Source organism: Planococcus citri, chromosome 3 (assembly GCF_950023065.1).
Source record: "Planococcus citri chromosome 3, ihPlaCitr1.1, whole genome shotgun sequence".
Taxonomy (NCBI): Eukaryota; Metazoa; Arthropoda; class Insecta; order Hemiptera; family Pseudococcidae; genus Planococcus; species Planococcus citri.
Genome location: NC_088679.1, coordinates 10,075,346 through 10,097,995, shown reverse-complemented (window position 1 = coordinate 10,097,995; position 22,650 = coordinate 10,075,346). Strand labels below are relative to the sequence as shown.

At 39.8% G+C, this 22,650-nt stretch overlaps 1 protein-coding gene across 1 annotated transcript; it reads left to right on the top strand.

The window, feature by feature from the left end:
• The first annotated feature begins 1,287 nt into the window (after positions 1 to 1,287).
• On the top strand, positions 1,288 to 21,935 carry LOC135838532 (putative fatty acyl-CoA reductase CG5065). Its single transcript, XM_065354202.1, has 9 exons — positions 1,288 to 1,627; positions 1,717 to 1,965; positions 2,053 to 2,198; positions 18,952 to 19,061; positions 19,174 to 19,369; positions 20,774 to 21,016; positions 21,120 to 21,380; positions 21,557 to 21,716; positions 21,809 to 21,935. Exons 1-8 carry the CDS (start codon positions 1,430 to 1,432, stop codon positions 21,657 to 21,659), a joined length of 1,506 nt encoding a protein of 501 aa, XP_065210274.1. The 5' UTR covers positions 1,288 to 1,429; the 3' UTR covers positions 21,660 to 21,716; positions 21,809 to 21,935.
• Positions 21,936 to 22,650: the final 715 nt, after the last annotated feature.

Below are 22,650 nucleotides of genomic sequence, written 5' to 3'. Positions count from 1 at the left end.
TTTTTTATAGATTAACCAGCAAACTCATAACGTTTTGACAAACTCGTAACCTTTTTAGGACGTGACTTTTCGATGAGGTGCCATATGAATCTACAAGGTGTGGGGAGTCTACTGGCAAAGTTTGAGCAGGGACGTGAGATTGCCGTTTATACACTTTCTCTTTTGACTCAATTTTCAAATGAGTGCATAGCCTAAGTATTATGTACAAGGACATGAGGAAAAGGTGTTTATTGCCAAGAATCATTTTTTACGTTTTTTACGTTCTTTTTGGTGATTTTGGTGGTTGAAGATGTCCTCTTTCACATGGCGTGGTCAAAAATCGTCTAAAATAAATTTTTGACTGCTCAATTTTAATTTAGAGTTGATTATACAGGTCCGAATTTTCGTGTTTTTCAGTCTAAACAGTGATTTTATGGGAAAAGTATGCATCCTAGGAAAAAAATGCTGTGAAGGAAATTGTAGAGAATAAAATTTTCTTTCTGCTCAGAGCTGGTTATTTTTCTGAGGGATGCTTTGTTAAAAAGCTATTTGCGAAAAACAGAGACGTATGGGACTTTTAAAAAAAAGCTTTTCTGAAAAATTGATGTTTCGGCAATGAGATACCTCTCCACAAGTCACCCAAAAATCAAGTTAACGAATATAACGCGGCCTAACATCGAGTACTATCAGGCCTATGGGGTGACGCGTCGAGCGCATGCACAGCAACGAAGTTATAGGTGGGACGTGAGTTTGTATTTTATACAAAACGTTATGAGTTTACCTGTATGCGGCTATATATAAACTTATCTCGTTTGGTGCCATATGTCTTATCATGTACAGCACACTTCAATTCGTCAAGAAAACCGACCCCCACCCAAATCCTGAACCTTCATGACAAATACAATACTTGACTTTTCTCATGGAAAAGTCGGTAAAATTTACCAAAAATTAAAAAATGAATGTAAGCCCCTAGAATTTTAACTATAGTGATGTATCTTGACATGTTTTTTTTTCAGCTTATCGTCCTGTTCGAGAATTTTTCTATCGGGTAAGATTCTTTTCTTGTAAGACGATAAATAACCCAAGCTACATTCAAAAGAATTAAAGTCAATCAAGTCATGAACAGAATGAAAAAAAAAGTAGTAGGTACGTAACTCTAAGAAACTTTTTTAAAACTCTCGTTAAAATGTATTAATTCAACCACTAACCTAGTGGCCCATTAGGTAGGTACTTACTGTAATAACGATGCATTGTTCATGAAAATGTATGAATAGCTGTTAGGTACATGGGTACCTAATTTTGAAACAATTTGTATGTACAGTTGTGCAAATTAGTTTCACATTTATATGACCATGAAAGCTCAATAGATACGTTGTATCTATGTTTGAATCAAGCGCCTACTTACAGAACATAATTTTTTCCGTGGTTGGAGTGCTGTAATTTTTTCAAAATGGTTATCGCATCGCAGATCTCGACGTTTTACGAGTTTAAAAAAGTCCTCGTTACTGGAGGCACTGGATTTATGGGTAAAGTGTTAATATGGAAGTTATTACAAAGTTGTCCCGCATTGGATACCATATTTGTGTTGACGCGCTCTAAACATGGTAAATGTGCGAAATCTCGAAAGGAAGAATTATTTAACTCGCCGGTAACGATTCATAAACTTTATAACCACGTTCGAATTATCACGAAGTGGTATTTGCATATAAAATTAATCTTTCCCTTTTGTTTTTCTAGATTTTCAACAATTTCAAAGAAAATAATCCTAATATACTCCAAAAAATTGTATTTGTATCGGGAGATGTTGGAGAAGATAGAATAGGACTGTCAGAGGTAGATTATGATATGTTGGTTAACGAAGTATCCATTGTATTTCACAGTGCTGCTGTTTTGAAAATGAATTCCCCTTTACAAACTGCTGTTAATGTAAATACCGTTGGAACAATCAGGATGCTGGATATGGCCCAACAGATGAAAAAATTGGAGGTATAAGCAGTAATAAATACCTACTTACTAGTGTAAAATCTGCAATTGGATATTCTTAATTAAAAAACATCTCTCTCTTATTTTTAGGCATTTGTCTACGTTTCTACTGCATATTGTTGCTGTGAAAATAACATAGTTGAAGAGAGAATTTATGATTCAAAGCACAATCCTTCCGACATAATTAATCTCATTCAATGGATGGATCCCAAGTTATTGGAAACAATAACACCGAAGTACGCACAACTTTGTATTAGTATGTGTCAACGGCGATAGCCTTTAAAAATTGTACTTAGCGGGTGTAGCAATTTTATTTAAATACTCTTCTTTGAAAAAAAACCACATCTCCTATCTAGGGGCGCTTCTAAAGCTAAAATTTTTTAAAAGTGACTTTCAATTAAAAATGAGGCGAGTGCATTTTTTTTCGCACAATCCATCCTATATACTCGTACTCGTATATAGGTACACGATCACATTCTCTGTAGGTACATCTCCCGATGTTGTGACTGCATAAAACAAATAAAAGTGTAACCTAACAAAAGAACCTCTTGAAATGTCACCCTTCGATTTGAACGGGAACGTGATTTTTGTAAAGAGCATTGTCTAAAACCCCCAAAACCAAATTTTTAGCTGCCCAACTTCATTTTTCGATTTTTGGCGAACGTTTGAAAATTCAAAATTGACTGTTTTTGGTGATTTATGCTATATTTTTTTTTTTTCTAAAGGACGTACTTGATCAGTCAAAATGATCAAAATAAGTCCTAAAACTGATATTAATTCCCCAAATCCAAAGTTGGCCATTTCCAGCCATTCTGGAGCCTCTAGCGCGATTTTTCAATTTCTCCAGAATTTAGAATAAGTATGCTCCAAAAGGTGTGAATATATTAAGCTGGACAGCTGAAAATCGAGTTGTGTGCTATACTTGACCTGTTTAACGAATTTATCCACATTTGAGCAGATCTTGAGAGTGACACCATCAAGAGTGGTTTTTTGACCGCAGCTTTTTATTAACAAAAATATCCAAAAAATCAAAAGTTTTCCATTTGCGAGGAAAGTTTCAAAATTTGCGCGAATCGCTGTAAGGTAAAGTACATACCAGTTGCGGATATCGACACCACTTATGGGTAATTATTTTGTGACGCTCAGGTGTCAAAAAAAAAAGGATATTTTTTTCTTTGTCATCTGGTTAACATGTGTACAACTTTACATCGTGATTATCAACTCCGAAGTCCTAAAAAAAAATCCTGAAATAAAAGTGCAAAATTTTCGGTGATTTTCGATGTGTTTCATTTTGTAAAATTTTGAAAAAATGGAAAAAAGTAAATAAATTTGTTATTTTTTGCGGTTGATGGACTATTCTGATAGCAAATAAGTCAAAGAATCCGTTTTTGGGGGTTTTTAAAATTTTTTGCGAATGTTTATAGTCACATTGGTAGATGCTTATTTGACGATGTATAAAATGTGTGATAATGAGCATGTTTTCAAATTTGGAGTAACTACTAGTGTGGCTTAAACATTATTTATTTATGGTGTAGACTGTATTTCCGTTAATTTTTTTTTCTAAATTTGAAAAAAAATTTCTATCCTCAAGCGGGACCTATCCGCAACCAGGCCTGAAATTTATTAGTTTGGACCTATCCTCAACCGGTGTTTTATTTTCTCAATTAATTTAGAGAAAATAGACGCATTTGGGTGATATGGCCAGTTGAAATTTGATGTTCATCACAGAGAATGCTGATTTACTCACTTATTTTAGTGTTGTAAGAACAATTTTTTCTTGATTTTTTTTTTTTTAATTTTTACAGCCTTGATTGTTCTTAATTGCAATAAAATACCTACCTTTTTTTTTTTTTTTTTTTAGCAAAATAGCACCAAATTTGAACTTATTCCAGATATGGGGCCCAGTTGCGGATAATGGATTTTTCTATCCTCAATTGGTACTTTTTTTTTGAAAAACTTGGAACCAAAAAATTTTTTCTGTTTGGACAAGGTGGTACGATAGTTTAGAGTGTATTCATTGTGTGTGTTTTTTTCGTAAGAAATGGTTGAATTATCCGTAATCGGGCCACAAGTCGTTTGAGGGGTTTTTTACTGGCTCTGTAAAATAGAGGTTTCGATTAAAAAATTTGTTTTTTATATATTTTGTGCAGAAAGCTTCTCTTTACACGTACAAAACCATCAGATTGAAAAAAGGTTCAAAATTGAGCCCAAAAAAATTGTTGAAAAAACCTATCCATAACTGGTACTTTACCTTATTTTGTCCAGAACTAACCCCCCGAGGGCAAATTTCGCCATTTCCAGCCATTCTGGAGCCTCCAGCGCGATTTTCAATTACTCCAGAATTTTGAATTTTCTCCAGAAGGCGTGAATATGAAGTTGGGCAGCTAAAAATCGAGTTGTGTGTTATACTCGACTTGTTTAACGAGTTATTCTACATTTGAGCCGATTTTTGGGAAGGACACCTCAAGAATGATTTTTTGACCAGAAGTTTATAAAGAACAGATTTTTTAAAATGAAGGACCAAACAATCTACGGCTTGAAACAGCGAACTTTGTACTGGGAGGGAGGGGGTGGATCTGAACTCAATACAGCGATTCGTGCCAATTTCCAAAATTTCCTCGCGAACGGGAAACTTTTGATTTTTTGGATACTTTTTATTATTGAAAAGGTGGCGTGGTGGTCAAAAAACCACTCTTGAGGTGTTATTTCCAAAATCTGCCCAAGTGTGGATAAACTCGTTAAAAAGGTCGAGTATAACACATACAACTCGATATTTAGCTGTCCAGCTCGATATTCACGCCTTCTGAAGCTGGTAGGTATTCAAAATTCTGGAGAAATTGAAAAATCGCGCTGGAGGCTCCAGAATGGCTGGAAATGGCCAAATTTGGATTTGGGGGATTAATATTAGTTTTAGGACGTATGTATTTTGATCATTTTTACTGATCAAGTACCCTGTACGTATTTTTTTTTTAAAAAAAGCATAAATCACCAAAAACAGTCAATTTTGAATTTTCAAACGTTCGCCAAATATCGAAAAATGAAGTTGGGCAGCTGAAAATTTGGTCTTAGGGGTTTTTAGACGACGCTCTTTCCAAAAATCGTAGTCCCGTTCAAATTGGAGGGTGACACCTCAATTAGTTCCCTTGTAAGAAAATGAAGAAAAAATAGAAAGTCTTAGGGAAACGCTCCAGTACAAGCTGAAGATTTGATATACTGGCCTATTTTTATACCCTGAACACGAATCCTTGATGTCCATCACCTGTCCCTAGTGAGCTCCCCCCAATTATGGATTTTGGCATCACGAATGAGATTCTTTAGAGGGGGTTCACTTCCACCTCCCAAAATTGCGGTCCTAGCCCAAAAATGGCCGTCCATGAAAGATGTTCTACATCTCTTCGTCTCCCTATAAGGAGAATAGAGCATACGTCAATCAAATATATAGGGGGTTATTCGATATGAGTCATGATATGTATGAAATATGTTCTTTAAGTACATCAATTTTAGTCTCACGCAAGCTTAATGTTAAGGTAGATAGGTTCAGGTAAGTAGGTAGGTGACGAGCTCCAAGCGCGCATTTTTGGCTCGGAGTTCTCACCATACCTTGCACTGCAACGTGTATATAGACTGGTTGGATACGTCAGTTATATACTCGTTGAGAGAAGTGTAGATTGTACATGGTGATAGCCCTATACATCTCGCCTCTTGGTGCTATTTTTAGATTCGGTGTTCCAGCGAGCTGATACAGGCAGCCGCTGGTATTTCCGTTTTCTTGCCGCCTCGGCCGTGTATGAGTAAGATGTTCAGCAGCAATGTTGCGGCGTTGACAGTTCCCCCTTCTTTCATATTTGTACAGTCACCTAGTCATTTTTGTATATGTTAGGTTAGAGTAAATATTTCTTACGTGTATTAATTTAGTCGTCATCTTATGGTCTTAGATTCAGCATATCATGTAGCAGTTACGTACGTGTATCAGTTTTTGTTAAATGTCAAATGGAGTCAGATTTTGTAATTTTGTTCTTATGTGTATTTTGAGTAAAGAAGTAAATTGGGTAGAATTTTGTACTGGTTTCGTTTTTCGTTTTTACTACTCACATTTACATTTTGGTGACCCGTCCAACGTGATTTTTTCTCACAACTTTCTGATTTTTCGTCTCGTTTTCATGATAATGTGCTCTGCCATGTTTTTTAGTAACTTGTGTATATTTTGGTAGTTATGGCGCAGTTCTCATTGTTACATAAGTTTTGCAATGAATTACAGCAGTAATTCAACTCATGTCATTTTTCATGTTCAGTAGTTCTCAAGTTCGTGACCACACCCTGTTTAGTATGTGTATTTCCGGTGTCATTGTCACGTAAGTTATTCAGTGTTCTTCTCATTTTCATTCATTAGTTTCAAGTTGCGTATTAGTTTCTGTCTTTAGCATTCATGTGTCTTCTGTTCTCGCGTTTAGTAGGTAGCATTTTAGTGGCTGAGATGATGATATTGTAGTTTTCCTCAGAATTCGAAATATCATCAGAGGTGATCTCCTTTTGCAGATTGTTTTCGCGCCTGTGGACCTGTGTTTAATTCGTCAGTACAAATTTGACACAGTGCATTTGCGTGTCTCAGTTTTTCACACCTAGTTTACAGGTATTTGTTCTCGATGCAAGAATAATATCCGTACACTAGTGGTGTTCGTCAGTTAAGGGTTTCTCTTTGTGTTTAGGTATAGTGGCTGGTTGCTAATATTTGCTGTGGTTTTGGCGCCTCATCCTCATTCGTTAGTTGTTTGAGTGTGTTGGTTTTTTGTCCCGCATATGCATCCGACTAGTCAATGTAGATGTGCACCTCTTCCTCGTAGATAATCTAGATTTTGCACCTCCTCCAGGCAGGCAAACTAGGTTGTTCAATGATTTCGATTGAGGTACAGATTTCTATAAATTAAGGAAACGATCGAAAGTTTGAACAATCTATAGGCACTAGAAATCGCTGTTTTTTGCCACGGAAATCTAGTGACAGATTTTCTCAAGAAAGGAGTCTTTCTTTTGTACATAGGGACTTGTTTAGATAGGTCTCGCCTGTGTCGAATTAGATGTTTCGTATTTTTTCTCGCAGTTTTGTTTAGTTAGACTAGCATTTGGTTACAAGTATGCAGTGATGCTGGTCAGTCTATTTTAGTTTAGTTTTCGTCTGATAGCAGTACTCAATGGTAGTTGTACTCCAATTCTCTCATTTTCCTTCTATGGTAACAATTATTCAGATAATAATTGTCCTCCATATGTTGCAGTTCAGTTTGTTTTGTCTCATCTTTGGTAACAATTGTTCAGATAATAATTGTACGCCGTCCTTATCAGTTTAGTTTCGTTCAGTTTCATTTCTTTCTTTCGGTTACACAGGTGTAACCCCAGTTCAGTTTCATTTAGCAACAATCGCAGCAGCGATTGATCTCATTCAGTTTAGTATTCAGCTAGTTCAGTTTCAAGTTTCGTTATTTTCTCTCTGGTAACAATTTGCGCAGGTGCATTTGTACGCCGCTCCTCTCAGTTTAGTGTTCAGTTCAGTTTAGTTTATTTTCTCTCTGGTAACAATTTGCGCAGGTGCAGTTGTACGCCGCCCTTCTCAGTTTAGTGTTCAGTTCAGTTTAGTTTCAAGTTTCGTTTATATCCTCTCTGGTAACAATTTGCGCAGGTGCAGTTGTACGCCGCCCTTCTCAGTTTAGTATTCAGTTAGTTCAGTTTCAAGTCACTTTTCGTTATTTAGTATGGCTCCAGCTCGCACTCCAGACTCCATCAGGCGTCTGCGAGACAACATTAAAGAGACGTTTCAAGCCACGCAGCAGTGGCTGGCAAACGTAGACTCCGCCAAAACCGTTCGTGAACTCCAACGACGTATAACTACGCTTGAGCAACAACACGAAGAAGCTTGTAGGCTCAACGATAAGTTAATACTCGAGGATCCTGACGAAACCGGCGAAGTAGCAATCAAGCTCGAGAACCTCTACATCAGCACTGTTGCCCAGGCAGAAACTCTGCTCGACCAGCTCAAACCGAGAGAGTCCACCCACACCACGACGAGCACCATGCATACCTGTTCTCAGCAGCCATATCACTTCAACGTACGTCTCCCAAAGCTTTCCCTGCCAGAATTCAGTGGGAAGCCCACTGAAAATTGGATCAGTTTCTGGCAGCGATTTTCGGCTGCTCTCAAGGACCCTGCCATTCCAGACATTCATCGGCAGGAGTACCTTTATAGTTGCCTCATGGGAGACGCCGCAGCTTGTGTCGAGGGGATCGATATCCTCTCTGGGAACTACGATGTGGCAGTCGAAGTGCTCAGGCAATGTTACGAGAACAGACGGCTCAATTTACGACGGTATCTTTCTCACCTTTTCAACTTGAAAGGTGTTAAGGAGAACGACGCCGATTCGCTATGTCATCTGGTCGACACCGCCACTATCAATATTCGGGCTGTAGAGAATATCGGTTTCCATCGTGAAGCGTTATCAAATGAGTTGATAACCCAGTTTGTAGTCTCCAAGCTCGACTCCCGAAGCCGCCAACTTTGGGAAACTTTACTCGCCGAGACTACTCCCACACTCAAGAAAGATGAGGAAGAGGACGACACTAAGGATGTATTCAACGACCTGACAGCGTTTTTGGAGAAACGCATTCAGGTATTGTCATCAGTTTTCATAGATTCGAGCTCCACAGCGGCGACCTCAAAACCTAGACCTCCTCATCGCATTTGCAATGCCGCTACTCTCGTTACACAGCCGGCACCTGCTACTCGGCCTTCAAGTACACCAGCATTTAATTCTTCAACCAATTCATCAGTCAGTTCTCCAGCATTAGAAATCCAGCCCTGTCTGTGTTGTCAGCAGCCACACCAGTTGTACCAATGTGAAAGGTTCAAGAGCCTCTCCATTCCAGAGCAGTATCAGATAGTCCGCCAATCTAGAGTGTGTGTCAACTGTCTGAAGCCCGGACACTGGTCCCAGTTTTGCAAGTCATCAAAGTGTCAACAATGTTCCAAGTCATACCACACATTATTACACAATCCTAGGTTGAATACCGCTCAGCCAACCCCCCAGTCACCGGCGGCGGCGACCCCTCCTTCAGTTCAGTCTATCACATCACAGGCGAGTCCTCCGAGTACCACCGCTCCTCCCAAGGCTACAGTTTTCTCTGGCATCACTCGGCAATGGCTCCATGATGTGTTACTCAGCACCGCAAGCGTCCAACTTGCATCTTCAACGCACCAGATTACAGCAACAGCGCTGCTAGACTGCGGATCGCACGTGACCATGCTCACAAAGGCGATCGTGCAGCAGCTCAATTTGAAGCTCCACAGGTCATCAGTCATCATAAGCGGATTCGGTGGCGGTCGTTCCTCAGCCAGTGCGACAACCACACTTAACTTGACCTCGCATAATGGTCAATACTCCACCAAGCTGCATGCAGTAGTGGTTGATGCGATTACCAACCCCCTACCACCAGTTTCATTCACTCCACCTGATGACTAGGATTGCGCTCAACGTTATGATCTCACAGATCCTCAGTATTTCAAGTCCAAGGTCATAGACATATTGATCAGTGTCGATCATCTGTACAGTATTCTTCAGCCTACTATGATCACTCATCCTAATCGTCCCACTTTAATTTTGTCTCAGCTAGGTTGGCTTCTCGCTGGTCCTTACTCCACTTCATCTATGGAGACGAGCGTGCGCTGTCTTCATTCTGTCAGGTTGGTGAATCAATTCGCCCATACTAATAATATCGTTCGGTGTTGGTACGTTGTAAACTTAAGATTGTTTAGCTATGCTTACTTGTTGTGAGTTTAGTTTTTACTCTTCGTTTGTAGTTTGTAAGTAGAAGTCGTCTAGTATGGCGCAAAGTTTTAATAAAAGTTAGAAAACGTATTCGATGGTTTAATTTGATATTTTCTACGATCCATGAATCCTTTTAAGTTCGAATTCAAAGTATCGTCGAACATGGTAGCAGAGCGTGGTTCTAGAAAATCATATTTTGTTGTATTCGTATGCGTAGCTAACGTGAGTGAAATAAGGCGAAGCACGTGGTATTAAAAAGTTTGTTACTCGTTGAATCGTTGTTAACCGCATTTATTCGTTATGGAAGAAAGAATTCCGTCTCACCTCGTATTTGATGGGTCCAATTTCGGCGTTTGGAAAAGAAGAATCATACTTGGATTAAAAGCGAAAACGTGGTCACACTCACTTGAGCCTGATTCCAAAGCCTCCGATGGAATGAGGGACAAAGCATTCGATTTCGTCATCTCACGTGTTAGCTTGAATATACTCCAAAGAATCGATGGCGATGATGTTATTGAATTTATGGACAAATTGGAAGAAAAGTATGGTCAAAAAGATGCGATTGCGGTAGTAGAAATCAAGAAGAAACTGTCATTAGTGAAGTTGGCAGATTTTCCGAATGCAGAAGCATATTGTGACCAAATTGAAACATTACTTTTCAATTTGAGTGCTGCTGGTGCTGAAACATTAAAAGCTGAAGAAATAATTTGGCTTACAAATGGTTTGCCGAAAGAACTTGATTACGTCAGTGCGGCTGCAAAAGCCAACATCAAGTTTACTGATTTTAATACGATTCGAAGCATGATTATAGTGGAAGCGCCGAAGATTCCGAAAGTCGCAGTTGTTCCTCCCGTGTCAACAGCTTTTGTTTTGAATACGAATACTCGAACGGGTCCAATCTGTTTCCAATGCAAAGTTGCTGGACATGTTGCAAGGAATTGTCCAACATATACGGAAGATCGTTCGAAATGAGAGAAATGCCACGGATGGGGTCATACAAAAGAAACATGCTGAAACGACAATGGTAATCAAATGTCAGTTCAATTTCAAACGTCGGCTCATGCTCAACAATCGGCAGCTCAAGCTCATCAAGCATCCGCTCAAGGACAAACTCAAAGTCAAGAAAAATCGACAGAAGTAATGTCCACGTATGTGCCATCACTGCTGTCATCGACCAAGGTTTATGGGTTTTAATTAGATTTTAGTTTCATTTTAAGTAATTTGTTGTATGTATTAGTTAGTGATAGTATTCGTATTCGTCAGTTTAGGCTAAGTATATCCGTATTTGTCAGTGCTCGTTAATGTTCACATGTTTGTTAGATTTTAGATTTAATAGCGTTTAATAATTTAGCATTTAGTGTTGCGTAATGCTTACGCAATTCATTTTATAGTTTTTGTAAGTTTAATTAGTTTTTAAAAATGGGCTCTTGATTCAGAGGGGCATGTCAGGTTGGTGAATCAATTCGCCCATACTTATAATATCGTTCAGTGTTGGTACGTTGTAAACTTAAGATTGTTTAGCTATACTTACTTGTTGTGAGTTCAGTTATTACTCTTCGTTCATAGTTTGTAAGTAGAAGTCGTCTAGTATGGCGCAAAGTTTTAATAAAAGTTGGAAAATGTATTCGAAGGTTTAATTTGATATTTTCTACGATCCACAAATCCTTTTAAGTTTGAATTTGAAGTATCGTCAAACACATTCCACGCTTTCTCACCCCGAAATTGAATCCATCTCCAGAGTTTCTTGGGGTCAACGAACCCCAGCGTGGTAAGGACAGTAGGTCAGTCGACGAAATCGAGTGCGAAAGGATTTTTGCTGAAACGCACAAACGAGATCCCATTTCTGGTCGATTCATAGTTAGATTACCCAAGAGCTCAGGTTGTGTTTTGGGGGAGTCGCGCCAGTTGGCCATCAATCGTTTGAAACCAGCCCGTGTCTCTGAAGAGTATCGAGAGTTCCTCTGTGAGTATGAGTCTCTCAGTCATATGACACATTGCGCTCCCCCCATTCCAGGCCAAGTCACATATTATATTCCTCATCATTCAGTTCACCACAATGGGAAAATCAGAGTAGTTTTTGATGCATCCATGAAGTCAACGAATGGCGTTTCGCTCAATGACATTCTTCTCGTTGGTCCAACTCTTCAAGCTCCTCTCTTCATCATTTTCTTTGTTTTTGAATGTTTCTCTACGCCTTCACTGCGGACATAATCAAGATGTACCACTAGATGTGGGTACCAGATGAAGACCTCGACCTTCAACGCATTGTTATCTTTGAAAATGGCGAAATCGCCGATTGCCGACTAAACACCATAACCTACAGTACCAGCTCCGCTCCTCATTCAGCAGTTCGTTCATTGTTCCAGCTTGTCGAGGATGGCAAGAAGCAGTTTCCAGCGGCGGCGGCGGTAATCTTGAAAAATACGTACATCGACGATACTCTCAGCGGTGCAGACTCCCTAGAAGCCCCAAAGCAATTAATCGATGAACTAGTAGCTCTCCTTCGTACCACCAGTATGGAGCTGAGTAAATGGCGCTTCTCAACCGAGCTGGCTGCCCAAACCCCCCTCTATAGTAGTTCAGTAGGGCGCACCCTCAGAGTTGAGTGGAACTCCACTGGTGATTTCTTTTGTTTTTCATCGTTGGTTGATTTCGCATCATCAGATAAGGTTCTCACAAAGCGTTCAGCGCTTTCTAAGGTTTCTAGCATTTTCGATCCGTTAGGTTTTCTTGCTCCAGTTACAATAACTGGTAAGCTTTTGATTCAAGAATTGTGGACTGACAATCTCAACTGGGACGAGACAGTCTCCACAGATTTCCAAGGTCGTTTTAATCGTTTTCTTTCTGATGTCGCTGCTTCAGCGAATCTTGAGTTTCCTCGTTTTGTTGGTAGTTCGAAGTTTAGTCTAGAATTGCACAGTTTTGCCGATGTGAGTAAGGAAGCGTACTCTGCTTGTATATATGCACAAATCGTCAGTGGAACCGATCCACTAATAGTTAGGTTCGTCGCGTCTAAAACTCGTGTCATGCCGCAGAAACAACCGCGTACCATACCAGAGTTAGAGCTTTGTGCTGCAGCTCTTCTTGTCGAATTGTTCGATCCAGTAGCAGCCACTTTGGGGTGCAGTCCAGAGCACTGTTTTGCCTACACAGATTCCACCATCGTCCTTGCATACTTGGCTAAGGAGCCAGGCAATTGGACTACGTTTGTTGCTAATCGTGTGGAAAAGATAATTACCAAGTTCCAGTCCAATAAATGGCGCCATGTCCCTAGTGAAGTCAATCCAGCAGACATGGCCACTCGCCGGAAATCATTCGCCGAATTCGAGTCTCGAGCGTCTCTGTGGATTTCTGGCCCCAAGTTCCTGTCAGATCCAGTCATTATGTTCCCCGTTCCGGTCACAGCCAGCATCTCATTGGTTTCACTCAGGGCCAGTATTTGTCGCCAGTCGCCTGAAGCTCAGATAGCTTCTTTCAACTACGTCTTCGCACCTGTCTCTCATTACGATCGTCTACAGCACGCTGCAGCCCATGTGTTCCGGTATGTGTCCGTTCTCACCAGTCGAGTCCGGATAGGGATGGCATGCTCAAATGCGCGCAACAGCACGATGAGCATTTGCTCAAATGCGCGAGAACGCACTTTGGTAATTTGCTCGAGCACGAGCATTTTCAAGGAAAAAATAAGGAAATTTTCAGAAATTTCGGATATTTATTACTTATTTTCGATATTTTTGCCTTTGTTTGGTAAATTTAGTGCATTTTTCAACTTTTTGATCTTCATTGTGATTTGTATTAGATTACACTTATTTTGTGTAATGACTTTCTACATAATGTGTATCAAGTAAGGGGGTGCGTAATAGTAAAATATGCTCGCGTGCTTGAGCAAATGCGCGCACGCAAAACAACATGCGCGAGCATTTTCCATCCCTAAGTCCGGAAGCAGTCAATTCCCAAGGGCCCTCTGACCATCAAGGAGATGGTTAAGGCAGAAACATGGCTTATCCGAGTCGCTCAAGCCCATTGTTTCCAAGAAGACGTTACCCAGTTATGTCTGCAGCGATCGGTCGGGTCAAACAGTCAGTTGCGTGCTTTGGACCCCCGACTCTACAATGGCGTGCTCCGTGTCGGTGGTTGGCTCGAGAATTCAGCATTGCCGTTCCACCAGAAGCACCCAATCATCCTGCATTCAACCCACCGACTTGATATTCTACTTGTTCGTCACATCCACATCAAGTATTTCCACAGCGGAAACTGTTTCACCGCCAATATACTGCGATCAAAATATTGGTTTGTCAGTGACGTGATTTCTAAAGTTCGCCAATGCATCTCTACATGCGCATGCTGCATCTGTTTTTCCAGTCGTCCACCATCAGTTCCTCTCATGGGTGATCTTCCAGCCAGCAATGGCCAAATTTGAGTCGTCGATCTAGTCACCCGTAACAGCGCATGTCTTCAGCGCCCAGTGTCCAAGTTGATCCCATTTGTCAACGCTGTTGACGATTGACTCCATCGGCGGTGGCGGGATGTCTAGGTAGATAGGTTCAGGTAAGTAGGTAGGTGACGAGCTCCAAACACGCATTTTCGGCTCGGAGTTCTCACCATACCTTGCACTGCAACGTGTATATAGATTGGTTGGATACGTCAGTTATATACTCGTTGAGAGAAGTGTAGATGCGAGGCGCGAATACGATTTTGTACATCGTGATAGCCCTACATCTCGCCTCTTGGTGCTATTTTTAGATTCGGTGTTCCAGCGAGCTTATACAGGCAGCCGCTGGTATTTCTGTTTTCTCACCGCCTCGGCCGTGTATGAGTAAGATGTTCAGCAGCAACGTTGCGGCGTTGACAGTTCCCCCTTTTTAGCCAAATTTTTGTAAAAAATGATGGCTATTGCGGTAGGCCCAACTTTGGATAAAAAGGTCGGGGGTCAAAAATTTTGATAGTTCTCGACGTTTTGAGCTCAGACTAGACGATTCCCGGTGTGTCAGTTTTTATATATATATTTATACAGGCTTGCTACAGCTTATACAGGCCCGTTTCTGGAAGTGACATCGACTATCCGAGACCCGACGCGACGTTCCGAGGCCCGTTAGCGGGTCTCGGAACGTTTTCCTATTAAAAACTATATTTTCATGATGTACACACTTCAGGGATGCTATAGACAAATTTTTGTCTGGGACTCACAAAGTAGGTATCATACCTACAGTATATACAGCTTACCTTACTTCACCCCACACAGAAACTTCATACTCGTGCCATTCCTATATAAATCACTCCTTGGAGATCGCACCAACGCCTCTAGACCAGGCTTGATAGCCGCTAGCAAGGCGCATGCGCGAACGAATATACCAGGCACTCTTTGAAATTTTTCTAAGTGTCAAAGACGCGGGCCTCGGATCGTCAGTACGATGTACAGGGTCTCGGATAGTAAGCAAGTTCCATATAGATATGTTTATATGTTTAGATATATAGAAGTTTCACCGAAACTTGAATTTTTTACTTTTTTAATCAAGAGACGTTCTAATGAATGAAATGAGATGAAACTTGGAGAATAGGGTTCTTTTGGGAGCTAGAGTTGGCCCCTGCAGTGGGGAGGGTCAAAGTTAAAAATTACAGAAAGGTCATTTTTTTGGAGGGGCATAATATGACCCCAAATGAACGAAAAAGGTCCAAAATTATACCATAGGTCAGTACCTCCATTATGATCAACATATCCAAATTTCAGCTCCCTAGGTCATCCCCACCCCATTTTAAGTGAGAAAAACCACATTTTACCCCTATTTTTGACCCCCTCACCCCTAAAATTGACCTTAGGAGTCCAAATTTTCAGCATACAATGAGAGGGAGCCCCTTGTGTGCTTTTTGCAGGTTTCAACTTTCCAACCCCATTTGACCCCTCTCCAGGATCAAAAAAGTGGATTTTTGCGTATTTTTTGATGTTTAGCCAAGCCTACAGCCCCTCCAAATTGACCTAGAGGGTCCAAATTTTCACAGTACATTGGGAGGATGTACCCGAAGTGCCTTTTGCAGGTTTCAACCTTCCAACCTCATTTGATCCCTCTCCAGGGTCAAAAAAGTGGATTTTTTCATCCATTTCACGTGTTTTTTTGAAAATTTCAACATTTAGCCAAGCCTACAGCCCCTCCAAATTGACCTAGAGGGTCCAAATTTTTACAGTACAATGGGAGGATGTACCCGAAGTGCCTTTTGCATGTTTCAACCGTCCAACCCCATTTTTACAGAAAGGTCATTTTTTTGGAGGGGAATAATATGACCCAAAATGAATGAAAAGGGTCCAAATTCATACCATTGGTCAGTACCCCTATTGTGATCAACATATCCAAATTTCAGCTTCCTAGGTCATCCCCACTCCATTTTAGTTGGGAAAAACCACATTTTACCCCTATGTTTGACCCCCTCACCCCTAAAATTGAGCTAGGGGATCCAAATTCTCAGCATACAATAAGAAGGTGCTCCTTAAATGCTTTTTGCAGGATTCAACCTTCCAACCCCATTTGACCCCTCTCCAGGGTCAAAAAAGTGGATTTTTTTCATCGATTTTACGTGTTTTTTGAAAATTTTGACCTTTAGCCAAGCCTACAGCCCCTCCAAATTGACCTAGATGGCTCAAATTTTCACAGTACAGTTGGAGGATGTACCCGAAGTGCCTTTTGCCAGTTTCAACCTTCCACCCCCATTTGACCTGTTTCAGGGTCAAGACAGGTTTGTTACCACATTTTTTGAAGGAGGAAGAAGAGAGTTGGGCGAAGCCCGAGGGTGGTGCAGGGGGGACGGAGTCCCCCCACGAATATGGGAAGGAAACAGCGGAAGGAGAGAGTTGGGCGAAGCACAAGGGGGGTGCAGGGGGGACAGAGTCCCCCCGCTAACATAAGAAAGAAATCGTGGAAGGAGTGATTTGGGCGAAGCCCATGGAGGTTGTAGGGGGGACAACGTCCCCCTAAACGCAGGCGAAGCACAGGAGCGAAGCGAGGGTGTGAGTAGCTCAACAGAAGCGCAGAACACGAAAAAAAGTCATCAGCAGGAGGTAATTGGGCGAAGCCCAAGGGGGATGCAGGGGGGACAAAGTCCCCCCGCTAACATAAGAAAGAAATCGCGGAAGGAGTGATTTGGGCGAAGCCCATGGGGGGTGTAGGGGGTCAACGTCCCCCCAAATGCAGGCGAAGCACAGGAGCGAAGCGAGGGTGCGAGTAGCTCAGGAGAAGCGCAGAACACGAAAAAAAGACATTAGCAGGAGGTAATTGGGCAAAGCCCAAGGTGGGTGTAGGGGGGACAAAGTCCCCCCAAATACAGGCGAAGCACAGGAGCGAAGCGAGGGTGCGAGTAGTTCAAGAGCCCTCAATGTTTCTTGCACAAAAATTTGGCTCTTACGTAGCGGCAGACTGCTACGACTTTTTTCATATTTGTACAGTCACGTAGTCATTTTTGTATATGTTAGGTTAGCGTAGATATTTCTTACCTGTATTAATTTAGTTGTCATCTTATGGTCTTAGATTCAGCATATCATGTAGCAGTTACGTACGTGTATCAGTTTTTGTTAAATGTCAAATGGAGTCAGATTTTGTAATTTTGTTCTCATATGTATTTTGAGTAAAGAAGTAAATTGGGTAGAATTTTGTACTGGTTTCGTTTTTCGTTTTTACTACTCACATTTACTCTTAACAAAATGAATTATGACCTCAAATGCTCAAATTAATCAAGTGGAAGGTACCCCTCCCCACCCACCACACAAACATCGCAGTTACCGAACGAATGAGCTGATAGTCCTACATAAGTATGCAACTTAAATTTCAGCTCATTATACCATTCAAGTAAGTATCTACTTATGTGTATAGTCTACAATCCATACACGTAAAAGTGTTTCTCTACCTGAAATTTTTTGCTCACCAAAAAATCATCCGGCAAAATGTAGAAGGGACCCCCGAAAACCCGAAACGCATGATTTCAGTATTTCAAACTTGCACAATAGGGGGATGGAGCCTTAAAGGGGTGTATTTCTGAACGTGGCCGGCACAAAAAAAAATGAAACGTGGTCAAGAAAGGTACTACCACCCAATACCGAATATGTGTTTTTTTCTGTTGGGCAACAGCACAAACGGATTTTATTGCACTTTGAATGCAGTTTTTATGCATTTTTGAGGGTTAAATTGTTCTGTAGTCGTAAGTATGAGCGGCAACCGAAAGATTTTTGTGAAATTAGTTCAACGAAGATTATTTCCAACCGAACTGAAAAAAACGGTCGAAAAATACGTGCACAATGACGAATTATGGGGCAGTGAAGTCGTTTAGAGTTACCTCCACTCCAAAATTTACATTGACATTTTTTCTCTCAAAGTACCAGTGTGACCTATCAAAATGTATTAAAATTTTACGCAGAGTCCCAATATCTCACTAATTTTGAATTCCAACTCTTCTGTGCTCCTCCCCTCCGCCCTAATGTGTAGTTCGACAACTTGTTCATGAATATTCCAGTGTGACCAATCAAAATGCATTAAAATTTTGCGTAGAGTCCCAATATCTCACCAATTTTGAATTTCAACCCTTCTGTGCCCCCTCCCCCAACATTCAACAAGTGTTTTATAAAAATATTCCGGTGCTAACACATTTTGATAGGTCGCACGGGTACTTTGATAGAAAAAATGTCAATGTAAATTCTGGAGTGGGGGTAACTCTGGACAACTTCACTGCCCCATAATTCATCATTGTGCACGTATTTTTCAACCGTTTTTTTTTTTCAGTTCGGTTGGAAATAATCTTGTCGAACTAATTTCACAAAAATCTTTCGGTTGCCGCTCATACTTACGACTACAGAACAATTTAACCCTCAAAAATGCATAAAAACTGCATTCAAAGTGCAACAAAATCCGTTTGTGCTATTGCCCAACAGAAAAAAACACATATTCGGTATCGGGTGGTAGTACCCTTCTTGACCACGTTTCATTTTTTTTGTGCCGGCCACGTTCAGAAATACACCCCTTTAAGGCTCCAGCCCCCTATTGTGCAAGTTTGAAATATTGAAATCATGCGTTTCGGGTTTTCGGGGGTCCCTTTTACATTTTGCTGGAATGATTTTTTTGGTGAGCAAAAAATTTCAGTAAAATCAATTTCTAACGTACTTTTGGCTCCGTGGATTGTAGACTAATAATCTTTTATTCATTTTCAGATTAATTGATCCATCACCCAACACATATGTTTATACAAAACGGCTTACGGAAACTGTATTGTCTGATCGCGCGTCCAAAGTTCCCATTATAGTGGCAAGACCCAGTATAGGTACTCATTAAAATGCTTGCATATCACTTAGAATTTAGACTTTAGATCCCTCATTCTTATTACCTACCTAACATTCATAAGAGTGGCATTAATTTGATATGTTATGTTACAGTGACGCCTGCTTTTAAGGAGCCCTTATCGGGATGGAATGATACGTTTAATGGACCTGTGGGATTTTTTGTGGCAGCAGGAAAGGGTGTACTCCGTACCACTATGTTGAAATCAGATGCAAAATCTGAATCAATACCAGTTGATATGGCAATTAATAGCATTTTACTTTTACCTTGGGCAAATCCGCGAGAAAAATTGTAAGTTATTAAGAATTTACCAAGCCTTTTAATCAATAATACTGATAACTTAATGTACCTAGACCTACCTACGTAGGTGGGTAACTCGTGTATATGAATAGTCGTTCGACGGTATTCTGGCATCCAAGAATATATACAGGAGACTGGCATCTTCACTAATCTTCACCTTCAAAAATATTTTTCGGCAAGTAATAGTACAGCTGCACTACTCCGCACGTGCGCATGACATTTAAAACATGCTAGATGCCACATTACCATATATTGTCTTTGAACCTGAGGGGTGTGGGCGGTTGTATTATCAGGTAAAGTGGCATCACCAAACTAACCCTATTTTTGGAATGTACAGACCTGTAGGATATCATATAACAGCAATGTTAAAGTGGCATCCGCAAAATGATGCCAGTTTGTAAAAAAGATGCCAGTTTACCATTCAACAACAAAAAAAGATGCCACTTGGGCCCTGAACAACTGTATACATATGCAAACGGTACCTCTACGTCACCTTTTATATACTCACGCGTTCTCTTCGTCACCGAAATCGGTGACGGAGGCGTTTTGCCGGTGACGAAGACGTTTCCCTGTGTATACCAAGTCCAAACGGTTTGTTTTCCCCTGAAACGTAAAAGGGGAAAAGTTTGTCCGGTGACGAAAAGGTCATGTATACACCTACTGTATACAGATTTTAAAAATTTTGTTCCATCAACACTGACATACCCTCGACGTCACCGCATATAAACAGTACCTTTTGGTCACCGCTTTTTAAATGCTTCCAGTTGTGTTATATTTTCGTATTCGTAGCCAGCGTATTGTAATCTATTAGGCAAGGCAGCAGGTGACAATTTGGTATAGTCAATATCTTTTTAAATACACAAGGTCACGGAAGAGATCAGTTTATAATCGGAGGCAAATTGGTACCATTCTCGTAAATTTTTTTTGTATAAACTTAAAGCATGTAAATCAAGTGGGGGAAAAGAATATAAGCACTATTACCACTGTGCTGGTTACGAATATGAAGTAAATACACCTCCGGAGGCATTTAAAAGCCTGGTGACCAAAAGGTACTGTTTATGTACGGTGACGTCGAGGATACTTAGGTCCATATATATATTTTGTCAGTTCATAGATATGTATATCTAAACTAGAGACAAATTTCTAACGTCATTAACTAAAATAGAAAAATATAGTGTGTTTTTATGTATTTTTTTATTACAAAAAGTTTTTAACAGAATTATTTCAATTTTTCTTTATTGTACCTACCTATATGTAAGATTTATATGCGTGGTTCTATCAGGCTCGTAAGCTGACTTTATTTTATTTCAAATAGCCCTATAGGTACTTTGATTGAATTAGATAATGAGGCACTTTCATTTTACCTATACATACTCGATTATTTTTATTTTTCAGACTGAGACAAATTAGTGTGTACAACATTTCACCAAATTCACAGGAAAATGTCACTTGGGCGTACATAACAGAATGCCTTAAAAATACAAGTACAAAGTATGCTTCTGATACGATTCTCTGGTATCCGAATTTCAACCCAAGCACCAATAATATTTTTATATACGCGATTAAATGTATTTTCCTGCATTACTTACCAGCTTACCTAATCGATTTTGTTTTATTGATAATTGGTCAAAAACCTTTGTAAGTTGATATGGTGAAAAGGCACGTTTATCGTGAATAGCAACAGATTCTCGCATCTAAGTACATATCAAATAGAATTAGTAATTCAGTGATTTTATTGTAGCTTAGTTCGGGTTCATGACAGAATCAGACTTGCTGAAAAAATGTTGAGATATTTCACTCGACGACAGTGGACATTTGTGCACGATAAATTATTGCAACTGGAAGAACGGTTGAATGATACTGATAAACAGCTTTTTTTGATAAATACCAGGCATATAGAGGATTATCAGAGCTACGTGGATAATATGGCACTAACAATCAAAGTTCACGTTTTAAAAGAAAATTTGAAGGACAATGATAAAGCGAAAAGAACATTAAAAATGTGAGTTTATCTAAGTACCTAAGTATATTTACCAAACCAACTATCCCAAATTTCCTTCTTTCTTTCTATGGAAGGATAGGATAAAAAGTGAATCCTTGATATTGAGTATGATTTAATGTAGATACCTCGTAGTAGCAGCAGTACTGCACTGATGATTTGTGTGAATTCATTTACAGAATGTATGTGGTGGATAAAATCACTCAAGTTTTGAGATACGTTGTTTTATGGAAAATCCTCATGTTCACGTATAAATTGTTCTTAGAATTATTTTATCATTAGAGGGATACTTTTATGAAACCCAGTTCAACTATACGGACAAGGAACAAACAAATTCAGGTATAGGTATCCAACACTATAAACTTTTTTAAAGCAAAGGCAGATGCCTATATTTATTTTGATACCGATACCTATTTAATTGTTATTTGCAGATCCTCGGGTTAGTCTCGAATATAAAGATTGTTTTTGTACAAAGATTTACTCGCCTGTGCTGTTGGTATTTTCTTGTACATTTTTTCAATGTTTAAATTGAAATAAAATTTCAAATCAGTTGGAAAATTTTTTATCGACTCGTAAACACTCATACATTAGGATGGATCGGAAAAAATTCATAGTCTTCGATTTCACTAAAATTGTTTTTTACTCATTTACAATTTTAAAAATGCTCTTATCAATCATCACAGTTAGGTAAAATAGAAATAGAAAATTTTGGATTTCTCTGAAATTGCATGTAATGGATATTGGATATCTACCTAATACCTATACTACCTACCTACTCCCGTAATATCCAAATCTGAAGTATTGACATCCACTCACTAGACACCCTGTATGTATACACTCTACGGTGCGATTAAATTCAGAAATTTAAATTTGTAATCTGCATTTTACTAACAAGGGAGGTGCCCCAGGTGACATGCACCGATTTAAATGATTCTTGCACCATTGGATAGAGGACATCGAACATAGTCTACCACAAAATTTTCAGCTGCTGAAGTTGATATTTCGATTTTTCAGAGCAATTTTTCGATTTTTACATAGCAACTTTGAAAAATTGGCCAAATATAGTCGGCGCAGGTCGCATACCTAAATCTTCAATTCTCTTTGGGCATTTCAATACATATGATGAGACTAGCCCACAGTGTAATTTTTAGCTGCTGAAGTTGATATTTGAGCCTTCCAGGGCAATTTTTCGATTTTCAAATGGCAATTTTGAAAACATTGGCCAAAAATAGTCGGCGGAGGTCGCATACCGAAACCTTCCATATTATTTGAG

Coding starts and splice junctions, on each gene's coding strand:
- LOC135838532 (XM_065354202.1), top strand. CDS start 1,430: ATGGTTATCGCATCGCAGATCTCGACGTTTTACGAGTTTAAAAAAGTC. Junction 19,062..19,173: donor AGTGGCAAGACCCAGTATAG/GTACTCATTAAA, acceptor GTTATGTTACAG/TGACGCCTGCTTTTAAGGAG. Junction 21,381..21,556: donor GCGAAAAGAACATTAAAAAT/GTGAGTTTATCT, acceptor ATTCATTTACAG/AATGTATGTGGTGGATAAAA.